Source organism: Mustela lutreola, chromosome 9, assembly GCF_030435805.1.
Source record: "Mustela lutreola isolate mMusLut2 chromosome 9, mMusLut2.pri, whole genome shotgun sequence".
NCBI classification, from domain to species: Eukaryota; Metazoa; Chordata; class Mammalia; order Carnivora; family Mustelidae; genus Mustela; species Mustela lutreola.
Genome location: NC_081298.1, coordinates 74275153 through 74287459, shown reverse-complemented (window position 1 = coordinate 74287459; position 12307 = coordinate 74275153). Strand labels below are relative to the sequence as shown.

Below are 12307 nucleotides of genomic sequence, written 5' to 3'. Positions count from 1 at the left end.
TTCATTGTATGGCCTATAATCTGTATGTTAAGTTTTATATCCACCTTCAAATTTCTTCTCACCCTCCCCCAACATTCACTGTGCTACAGCCATCCTGGTTTTTGTTAAGTCTCTGAAAAACAAACTTTCTTTCCACAAGATCATTACTCCTTATTCCTCCTGACTAGAAGACTCTTTTGTCCACTTTTCACTTGCCTAGTCTCCAAACCTTTTCCATGTGTCAGCATACATGTTACCAAGTCAAGTCTTTCTGACTCTTCAGTCTAAATCAGAAACCCTTGTTCTACTCCTGCATGGTATTACCCTTTTCTTTCATCACACATGCTCCAGCTGTTGCTTTAAGTTTAACTATATCATTCTGGTTTGGAATACTCAAAAGGTCCGTGATGGCAGTTTCAAGTGTGTATGGTTATCCACTCTACCCCAAGGACCTAACACAGTCCTTCGGACATAACTCTGGTTCGCTATGTTTTAGTTGACAGAAGGAGTGAATATTCTTAAGAAACTTCATAAAAGATGGAGCCTTAAGCTAATTTTGAGGAATAAGTAGTATTGAGCCAGGCAGATGAGAAAGATCATATGAGTCAGGCTTGTAGGTAGAATTTTATTGACATGTGGAAACGAGGGACAGCAATAAAAATTATGACTGCAGATTCCTTTGAGAGAAAGTGAAGACAAGTTTGAGTAGGTAGCTGTGGGCAGACCATGAAGGTCTAATACTTCAGTAAATACCTTGACACTTTCAAGGGTTCTGATAAAACCTAATGGGCACAATGACCATGTTAAAGTTTATGAAGCCTGTGGATGACTAAACTATAGAAGCACAGTTTACAAAGTATTTGGTGATCGAAGAGCAGGCTTCTGTAAATGCCATGATCCTCTGGCTTCTCCCAGAGATGAGGGAGAATGTGTGTGTTGCTCTATTAGTTTTCACTGTGACCAAAGTCATACAGGGTATGATTGTCCTTTGCCTTTTTAGTCCCGTGTCTGTCATTTGAGGTAGTAGCTTGTCCTAGTTGGTGCTTCTTGTCCTCCAAGCACAGGATGAGTTTTTCTGGGGCTAGCATACCCTCCCATGTAGTTCTGAGATCTCGGGTGAAGATAATCTCTCAATTCCCCAGGGGTGTCCTCTGTACATCCCTTCACACAGGTGCCTTTGTGTCTTTGAAAGAGGAAAATGTTAGGCCAAGCAGCCACACAGGTAGCAAAGGCTTATTGATTTCCAGGTTCTTTCTGAATCAACATTTTATTAGAAAGGCTAAGACATGTCAGACATGTCCTCCCTCAAGCCTTTTGTCTGACCTTCATGAGCAAACTTCTGAATATGCAAATCTTGGGTGGAGTTGATGGCAAGGGAAAATGGGAGGGATTTGAAACATCCGGCATTCATCACCTTTCAAAAAACTACAGTGTGAGTTGAAATTAGCACATGCATACAAATCTTTGCCTACCTGCTTTCCTTCAGCTGTGGCATTTAAACGTTCATCCTTTTGAGGGATTGCATCATGATTGTTTCTTCTGACCCAGGTTGTGTTGAAGCACAGAGGCAGAAAAAATAATAAATTTTATTTTTCTGGAGATGAGGGACAAAACTGTGCTAATCTCAATTTACAAACACCCCAGGAGCCTACAATTCCAATTTTCTTTTCACAGTATTAATGAAACTGGGTACTGGAAAAATCAAATCTTCCCCCATAAATCTGAAACCATTTTTCAAGACTAGCCTAGAATTATAATAATTTCTACATCTATTAAACACAGTACAGTGCTCTGTCCTAATGAGATCATTTTAGGCAGCTTTTTCCTACATGGGGTGGAGACAGAAATTTAAAATTGATCACTTTTACTTTATGATAAAACCAGAAAGACTGGTCAAAGACTTTTAGAAAAAATTTCAATAAATGCATCTTGCCAATAATTTTTAAAAAGGATATTGTAAGATAGGATATCTAACAATTCCAGGTGGAAGGATGATATATGTTGAGCATTATGGAGTTCTATAATCCTTTATATACCCCTCCTGATCCAAAATATATACCTCATATTCTGCTTTTTTAATCATTTATCATTTTTTATCATTTTAATCAATTTTTATTATTTTATCATTATGTTACCATTTTAAATTGGAAATCTCTTATATTTTTTCCTTCAAACTCAAAAGCAGAATTTTCATTGTCATCAGTATATAGTGAGATTCTTTTTTTTTTTTTTTAAAGATTTATTTATTTGACAGAGAGAAATCACAAGTAGCCAGAGAGAGAGAGAGAGAGAGAGGGAAGCAGGCTCCCTGCTGAGCAGAGAACCCGATGCGGGACTCGATCCCAGAACCCTGAGATCATGACCTGAGCCGAAGGCAGCGGCTTAATCAACTGAGCCACCCAGGCGCCCAGTATATAGTGAGATTCTTGCTTCATCCTTGATGTGATAGGGTCATGGTTGATGACATACCTCTACACAAACAGTCTATATTGAAGAAATAAAACCAACAATAAGAATTGCCTGGAAACTGTAATCTTACCCTACAAAGCTAAGTTTGGAAACAACATAAATATAATAAGGTTACAGTGAAAGAACAGCTCATCCAAGTATACAAAATAGTTTCATAAAAATGACAATTTGAGTGATAAAAAGAGCATCTGATAGCATGGTTATTGCTTTGGTGAACTCACCAATGGAAATATAAGGTCCCACCGCCCCCCCCCCAACCTTCCTTTTATGTGACAGGAATTAGGGCTTTAAACATCATTTCTCAGATAGTATTTTAAGAACATAAATCAAGAGCAGTTTTATTTTTTCGTAACAATATCTGATTGCTGTTTTTCCAGTCTCAGAAAGAATAACCAAAGGATACCAGACACTTTCCATTGCAGAGTGAAGCCTCTGGAAAAATTGGCTAATGTTCAAAAATTTACCTTCCAGAATGCATTGTTATTTTACAGCTTCAGTTGTAATTCATCTTGCTAAGTAAATGTGGGTTTTATATTCCCCATTTGCCTAAACTAAGGTTACGACTAGATACAATCTGACAGTGGCAAACTGATAAATACAGGCTCCAGTGAAAAGCGTAATGACATAATGTACACTACACATCCCCATCGACCTAACCAAAGTTTTTAAAATTCGTAACAGAGAGCATTTTTTTTTTGTGATAAAGTATATAATTTTATTCTGTAAACAAATTTAGAAGGTTAAATGATAAGGTAAGCCATTCCAATATGAAACACAAAGAATATGTTCTAGTGAAACAATCACATTTAGACCTTTTGCTTTTTTGGTTTTTTTTTTTTTTTTTTTTTTTTTTTTTGCAGTAAAGACTCTTTTGTATCATGATTTGAAATTAGGAGCTTGGCAGTAGGTTTTATCACTCATTGAACACCTTGCTGACCCATTATGCTCTCTGAAAGCCATTTTCAAAGACAAGTCATGAGCTGGGAGAAGGCCACCCAGAAGAGGTAGAGAGGGGAAGAAGTAGAAGGGAGAGCAGAGAGGAGCAAAGGGTTTGGTGGCAGAGGGTCAGAGGAACTGGTGAGGAGAGAGACCTGCCACAAAAAGTCTTCTCTTTTCTGTTCTCTGCCATAGCCTCATGTGTCACTTAAGCATGTTTGTTCCATGTGTTTTTAACTGGATCTAAATGAGTTCTTATTTGGGGAAATGATGTTCTTTCACAGATGTAGTGCCAAAGACTGTCAAAAATAAAGAAAGAACATACATCAGGACAATTTCTCTTCCTGTTGTGGTAGTTTAAAATAACTATCTCAGCAAAGTTACAGATAAGCTAAAATTTTAAATATTTCATTTTTAAATTTTGGGGGGAAAGTACAAATGCATTTTTATTCTTTTTATATGACAAAGCATGGGGATGTGTCTTTTGCGCTGAACACTTTCCACAATGAATTATTATCTCATATGAATAAACTGGGTTAGGGTATAGTGTGGAACTATGTTAATTAGGGTCTTAGTACTAGAAAGACTGTGCCTGCCTAAATAATCACAGTATTAATCAGACAGTGAAAAACAAGGAAATACATAGAGCTGACCTACAGGATTCTTGATGAATCTGGGCCAAAGCAGACTATGTAGATGGCTTCTGAAAGAGACGTTAGATCTTACCAAATATTTGACAGAGATAAAGAGAGAATTAAAAATCAGTGCTTATCTGTCCTCTAAGATAGCACTGTTTACCCTTCTCTGGGTCCGAGGAATACTTTCACAGCCATTTATCTGAAAAGTAGCTTCTATGAAAGAGGCTATAACCCTTTTGACGGCTCTTTGTCCTTGCCCGGGCAGTCAGTATCTTCGGAATCATTTAGGCGGTATCAGAAGCATTCATACTGCCCTTCAGGTGTGTGGATGTGCTCCCCCCACAGGTAGCAGACCTTGTAGTTTATTTTATTCCAGGGGACTCTGAGGGTTACATGATGATGGGCATGAATGACACAGGAGGAAGATCATCTGTTGTTTTAGTGTTCATATAAATTGTGTATCATTCATGATGCTTTCCTACTTTATGAATCATTGAAATGGGGTATAAATGGGCACTTAGGATATTTCATCTACTCTTTTTCTTTCTCTCTCTCTCTCTCTTTTTTTTTTTTTTTTTGGTTTTTTTTGTTTGTTTGTTTGTTTGTTTTGTTTTCCAACCTAAGCCTCGAATCAAAATACATGTATCACCCCCACAGCTGGATGCTTACTTGCCTGTTTTCAGTCAAGAGAAAGGACCCTTTGGTGCTCTGGCTTATTCATTACTCATCCCTGGTTCTGCTCAAGGTTTCCATTGACCTGGGCTCTCTGTACCTCTGGTCCATTTAGCTTAGTTTCACCCCAAAGTCTGCTAGCTTTTGACCATTGATGGACTTACCCCTAATGTGTATGTATTCCATTCTCTCAGCTCCCTCCTTGACTCTCTCTTACCTGTTTTGAAAGTGTTCTTATCACATGCTGGGACAGGGAAAGGTAGATAGAGTGAAAGTAAACTGTAGTTCATTTGTTCGGTTTTTACCACTGCTGAGAAAACATATTTAGATTGTCCTATTTATTTAAAATGTCTTGATTTAGTGTATTATGGAGTGTGAAGGGAATGCAAAATTCTCAAGTGCATGAAACAAAAAAAATGCATATGGATCTCTCTGATCAAATTCCCTTTTTTCTTATTGCTACAAAGGGTTAAGAGATGACTCTGTTTCCTTTTTGATATAAATTTTCACCAAATTATATAAGAAGGCATTTAGCTTTTTTGGCAATTTCTACTATTCTCTACATTTAAATTAATATGAAATTTCCTCAAAAGTTTTCCAGCAATCTGGGGCGCCTGGGTGGCTCAGTGGGTTGGGCCGCTGCCTTCGGCTCAGGTCATGATCTCAGGGTCCTGGGATCGAGTCCCGCATCGGGCTCTCTGCTCAGCAGGGAGCCTGCTTCCTCCTCTCTCTCTCTGCCTGCCTCTCTGCCTACTTGTGATCTCTCTCTGTCGAATAAATAAATAAAATCTTTAAAAAAAAAAAAATACTCCTTATTTAAAAAAAAAAGTTTTCCAGCAATCATCAAAATAAACCATTAATAAGTGAAACCACATGTATAATTTATAAATATCTTTAAATTTCTCTAGCCTTTTTTTTAAAAAAAGGATTTTATTTATTTATCTGAGAGAGAGAGAGAGTGGGGGAGAGCTGTAGGAACAGAGAGAGAGGGAGAGGATGAGTAGTCTTTGTGCTGAGCAGGGAGCCCAATGTGAGGCGGAATCCCAGGACCCTGAGATCATGACCTGAGCTGAAACCAAGAGTCAGAAGCTTAACTGACTGAGCCACCCAGGCACCCCATATTTCTCTAGCCTTTTATTGCACACCTGGGAGAGATGTCTTTGGTGTATAAATACTTCTGATCTTAGCACAAAAGTTAAGAAAAATGTCACTGACCTTTAGATGTAAAGCAAAAACAGAAAAAAATCATTAAATAATCAGTGAGATATGGAAGCAACTATATATTGCAAACAGACCTATAATAATACCTGTGGTAGTTATTAATTTTTAAATGTGAATCAGGGGGAAAAAAGGATAAGGTATTTCATCACTGGATTTTGACATTTTTTGGTCGGTTATTTTTAAAAAATGATACTTAGAATCTTTATTTACATGTGGGTTACAGAGATATTTTTAGTCCTGCATGTGACTTACGCAACATTTTGGCTGGAGTTGCAAAAAAAGGCAAGTATTTTCCTTAAATAGGAGGTGTTTATCAAATGCCTGTATGGCAAAATTGAGGTTTTGCTTTGGTCTTGCATCTCATTCTAATTTTAACATAAACTTGTTGCTGTGCTGCTTACATGGTTGTTGTGAAAATATATCAGAAATATTAGCGCAGATAAAAATAAGATTAAAATTATTGGATAAAATAGTCCATTTATGATACCAGTTCCTAGCTAGAAAAAAAAAATGAACGTATATACTCTTAGTACAGAACATTTCAACCCTGCATTTCATTAAAAATCTCAAGTCTTCTTAGCATGAACTATCTGATTAGGGCTTTATATCCATTCTCTCCATTCTTCTCTGACAAAGTGAGATCATTATGAAAAATGTGTTTAAAATAAAGACATTCCATCAGGATGGGGGAGAAGATTTAAGTGCCATTTAAAGAAAACCCTTCCTTTAGTGTGAAGACACCATGTTAAAAGAGTGATCCACAAATGAGCAAGTAACAAGTTGTCCTTCAGTGAAAGTTCACAGCTGAGCTAATTGGCAGACCTGGGCAAAGATGGCTGTCTTTGAAAGAGCAGGCGCTGTCTTTGGTTAGTGAGGGAGGGACAGAGTTCCTGCAGTAGGTTCTATTCTTTTTAAGAGGAAATTAATTTCCTGTAATCAAATGCCATGGATTATAGTCTTTGTCTCCTTCCCCCTTGGCCACAGAAGCAACAACAAGGCTTTTTATTCAACAACATTACATGGGCTTTTGTAAACTCAGCAGTGACATTGCATTGAAATGTTTCACCTGATACATTTTACAGATCCAGAACACAGGGTATTGCTGCTTTGAGCCTGAGAACTGTTACTTTGTCAGTGGCTCTATGTGTAAGGCTTTATTCGGGGAAGGAAAGGAAAGTGACAGCAAAACACTCCCCCATGATGCAGAAGAAATCTTGGTGATGTTTGAAAAATGGCATTATAAAGCAGTACAGAGCTATAGCTGGTAAATGACTACCAATATTTAATAGGAACTTTTGTAGAAATATTAAAAATAGCTACTAAATGATATTTAATAATAGTAAAAAACAGTTTTAGTCTTGAACTGTTCAACTTCTGTATAAACACATACCCATTTATATACACATACCTATATGTCTGATATGTATACAATCTTTAATTCATTCTGTATAATTTGCAAAAAATATTTTGAAAATTACAGCATTTTTAATTCACTATACCTGAAAAGTAATTTTTTTTTCTGTAAGACAAAGGAGAAAACAGAGATTCAGAGAAAGAAAACACAATCCATAGAGAAATAGTGACCTGAGAGTCAAAGATAGGATAGATTTTTATCTCTGTACAGTTCTTATTTTAAAAATCCCCACCAAAAAAGTTAATTTTGTAAAGAAAAAGAGTTTCTCCCTGCCCCCCAGCTCCTATTCACAATTAAATCCCAGGACTTTTTCTCTTCATCTTTTATCACTTTCAGTGCCTGACTATGCCCTGGAGAAGACATTAATGAACCCTGTAATCCATTTCTTATATCCATGGAAGAGCTTTATTTATACTTGGGAAAGACTTGAAGGAGAATTTTGCCAGTTGAAGAAAAGTAGGCTAGCCAGTCCTTTATTCATTATTATCTATTAAGTACTGAATTTTGACTTATACTCAATTTAGAAAGTCTGTAAAACTGAGAAAAAAGAATTTTCCTACTTCGCCTTCCCAAATTTAGTTTTGGTGGCCACCCAACCACTGCTAATGGATCAGCGATGCATATATACTTATATGAGTAAATAAACCTCCAAAACTATTCAGTTTTGTTTTAGTTTGTAAAGATGTGACTAAAATCATGCTTTTACAAATGAGTGAGAAAAGTCTTCAGAATGCCTGGATTATCCTGTTGTTCAATACCATATTCATTAGTGTATGAAGCGATATGATTTCTAAAGTAATACTAAGTTCAGCTATCATAATTCAGAGTCTGGAGTTAACCCTAGTGTTCTGCATGAACATCAATTTGATTGCTAAATTAATACTCTCTGATATTATAAGATAGTGTCACTATAATTTTATTTACCATGCTGGCTTTATGATTTTTCACCTGACACATCAACGTGACCCTTAAGATCTACATGCAGCTTATTTGGGGCTGCACTTACAAAATCTTGTTAACAAAACTGATCTGTGATAAAGAACAGATGGAGACAAATCTCTCCCCAAGTCCTTTGATTCATAGTCCCTAGTTTTTAGTGACCACAAGGCATAGGGATTGCTACTTTTAGCAGCAGTAGACTTTTCCTAAAGCAGTAGGTGTTATTTCATTAGGCATGGAAATAGATGGTGAATGTTAATATAGCTCTCGGGAGTTCAGTGAACTCAGTAGTCACGCTGTTTTTCTCACCCTCTTTCCTACAGCTAACCCAACCCGAGCAGGCGGGAGAGAGCCATATCCAGGCTCAGCGGAAGTGATCCGAGAGTCCAGCAGCACCACGGGCATGGTGGTGGGGATAGTAGCTGCTGCCGCCCTGTGCATCCTCATCCTCCTCTATGCCATGTACAAGTACAGGAACCGGGATGAAGGCTCATACCATGTGGACGAGAGTCGAAACTACATCAGTAACTCAGCACAGTCCAATGGGGCTGTCGTAAAGGAGAAACAACCCAGCAGTGCGAAAAGCGCCAACAAAAATAAGAAAAACAAGGATAAAGAGTATTACGTCTGATCCCAAGATCTTAAAAAGACCCTTGTATAGAAATAGTCTTCATTTTATCTGAGACATAATATAAACTTATTTACTTTCCTTTTTATGAAGCACATACAAAAGAAGACAGGGAATGCAATCAGGAAGGAAAGACTGTTTTTAAAAAATAAAAAGTATCTCATGCTCTTGTTTCTCCAAAAAAGAAAGGGAAAAAAAAAAAAAAAACAGGGGCCAATAAATTCCCTAACATCCACAGTGTTTTCATTTACTCTGCCTGTCTTTATGTTGCTGGAACATTCCTAAAAGACAGTGATGACCGCACGCATTCATAAAGCAAAGGAGTAATACAACATCAAGGCACAACACAAAAACACAACACACACCACAAAAAAAAAAAAAAAAAAAAAAAAAAAGAAGCTACCTATGATCCTGGATTTAGCCAAAGTGCTAGCGCTTTCCTGAGAAGTCAGTTAGTCTGATTGCCAGAGAAGACTGTGTCATTTTGAATGACCCAACCTGCAAACCTTTGGGTTTGCCACCTGGCGCAACTGGAGCGGTGGTTGGAACTTGCATTTGAAACAAAGTGCTGGCTTTTTTGAAGACTCGTGTAGGAACACATTCAAAAAGCCCCTTTCTGGTTGTGAGGGAAAAATGTCTGGAGGCCTTATTTTCAACAATGTGAAATATAAGGCACATTTCACACTAAAATTTCAAAATAAACAAAAAACCAAGAGGGCATAGATGCAATCATTGGGAAATTTTCATGCACGCTTAATATGTTATTACATATGTTTATATAAAATCCATCTCTGTGTGCTTTCTGGACTGTGATAAGTGACGTTTTATAGCCTGTTGTATAGAAAATGCAAAATATATCTCTGCTCTTCAGCCATTTTTGGTAAATTCAATGTTATAAGTGTTGCTAAGTATAGGGAGTTTTACGACATCAAAGCAACAATTATTTCAGGTTTTTTTTTTTTTTTTGCCACCATTATAAATTGCCACAGTTACTTACTTTTTTAAAAAAAATTACAATGTAGTGTTTATTCTAAGGAAGATATGTATGAATGTATATAAAAAGACTCAGCTACTTTTTTTTTTCTAACATGTACAGCTTTCATTCTGTTGCAATTAAGTTTTAGTATTTGTATGAAGGTGTGAATTAGAAGGTAAAATATATACATATGTATCTTATAATCTTCTTTTCTCCCCCCAATACTCACATTTCCACATACTTTTATCATTTACGATCACACACACGCACACACATACACACACGCACGCACACACAACCAATCCAGAGGAATCCATCAGATATGATGGAAAACCCGAGCATATATGTAACAGCAAATGTTTACTGACAAATTGAAAAGCAGGAAGGAAGGAAGATAGTTGTGCCAAGGTATTGATGACAAAAGGGGTGATTTGCTTCATTGAGATCATGTTCTCAAGAAACCCTGAGAATATTTTAGTCCCTAATGAAATGGAACCTTTTCTTATCAAATAGAATATCACTGGTATATTGCTGCATGAATATGAACCATTATGTAAGGGAGGTTACGGAAGCAAAATTGGTTAATCTACACCTTAACCCTGGCTGCTGCAATTAAATACTTTGTTTCCAATAAAATATTATATATATATATGTATACATATATATATATATAGTCTCTGAACCTGATATGCATGATGAACACTTTGGAAAGTAAACATTTTCTCAACTAAGAAAGTATTTTCAGTAATTTTTGATTCTGCATTACTATCCATCTAAAAAAATCATTATTTGTTGATTATTGACCATATTTTAACTTCTCTGGTTTTACGTATATACCATTAAATATAGTTTTAGTTTAACACACATTAAGTAATAGAAAAGTATAGATTATACACTTGTTTTTGCATATTGTATCAATGATGTTCATAGCAATAAATTATTAATATGAGCAGGCAATGCAAAGGAAAGGCATTATTAGATTGGAAGGTGATGCCTCAGTAAAAATTGGTCGCATTACTTTAACATCTCCTAAATGGATGTTATTAGATTTCATAAAAGAGAATACCTTTACAATTAGCTTTAATCAGCAAAGGCAAAAAAAATGCAAAACATCTTTTGTGATACTTTAGATGATGAAAAAAGCCAAGAAGTGGCCTGGATTTCAGACATACAGCACCTTAGAAATATGTATAATTTATAGCAAATCACCACTATCTATGGTTGCCAAGTAATTGTGGTGTGTGAAAAGTCTTAAAGTCTTTTCATGGCCCAGAAAGTAGAGGTTTAAAACTAAAATTTAGTATCCATATCTTGTATTTCAGATTTTCTTCTTCTTTTTTTTAAGTTGCTAGCTTCAAGAATTCATGTCTTTGTTTTTTTCCTCTCATTCAGTCTTACTCAGGGAAAGCCAGTGAAATAAGAAGGTAAATATGAAACCACTAATTTACATCTTGAAGATTTAAAAAGAAACAGTTGCTTTTCCATATGATCTACTGAACTTGAACGAGTTTCCATCTGGAAAGATTCCAAAATCTGGTAGAAAATAAATAATGGTATTTTTAAGCAGTATATCTATGAAGAATGTTGTTTGGGATTGATTTCATTGTTTCTTTCCAGCATAAATTTTAAAATTTCATGCAATGATGCAATCTAATATTGTCAGTAAAAATACTTCTAATGTTATTGGCCTACACAAAATCTAGCATTTTTTTCTTTTTTTCTTCTTTCTTTCTTTGTGAATGGAGAAAGAAAAGAGAGGAACATGAGCTAGAGAGAAAAAAAAGACATGAATAAGATCCTAAATATCTTCATACCAAATGTATCCGGGTTCCATGAATAGTTTGCAGTCAACAGGATTTCACACTACCTGGCATAAATTTGATTACATGTCTAGACTGTAACTTTTCTGATTGAGTATGCTTCTTTTTTATCCATGTAATGTGTTGCCTTTAAAAACAAACAAACAAACAAACACAAATACTACAATAATGTGTGAGGTGGTCAGTCCCCAAGACATGAAAGGAAGGCCACATAACCCTACCCTTCTAGTACTTTGTGTGATTGGGTATTTAAAGGTTTTGTTTTGATTTTTCTGTTGCAAGGCCAATTTATCCATTATTGGAAATGCTAAGCAAGTGGAATTTACTGTTTTGTTAATAAAATATTTCTTAATACAACTGTGGATTTATTGATTTAAAAATATATATATATATATTTGCGGCACCATTTTGGGACAAAGTGGCCCCGTAAGGAAGACTGAGTTTGAAAGGAAAACCTGCCCTTTAGACAAGCAAGGGAAGAATACTGCCTCTATTTTTCTGGAGCTTAACATTCATTAAGTGCATCTACATTCATAGACTTAAAGATACAGGCATGAATTGTACTTTTGTTTACATCTGTTCATCTTGCTGCCCAGGAAACTGCAAACTCATAAA

General features: G+C 36.0%; 1 protein-coding gene across 26 annotated transcripts in view; it reads left to right on the top strand.

Moving 5' to 3' along the window:
* The window catches only part of NRXN1 (neurexin 1), a 1178968-nt gene extending 1166914 nt beyond the window's left edge, over window positions 1-12054 (top strand). For 21 of the 26 annotated variants that reach the window (XM_059134785.1, XM_059134801.1, XM_059134774.1 and 18 more), the window contains one exon: window positions 8592-12054. In XM_059134785.1, the coding sequence (XP_058990768.1) occupies window positions 8592-8899 (308 nt within the window). In that variant the 3' untranslated portion in view covers window positions 8900-12054. The remainder of the gene's footprint in view (window positions 1-8591) is intronic. The other 5 variants (XM_059134795.1, XM_059134797.1, XM_059134793.1 and 2 more) reach the window with 1 other exon arrangement.
* Window positions 12055-12307: the final 253 nt, after the last annotated feature.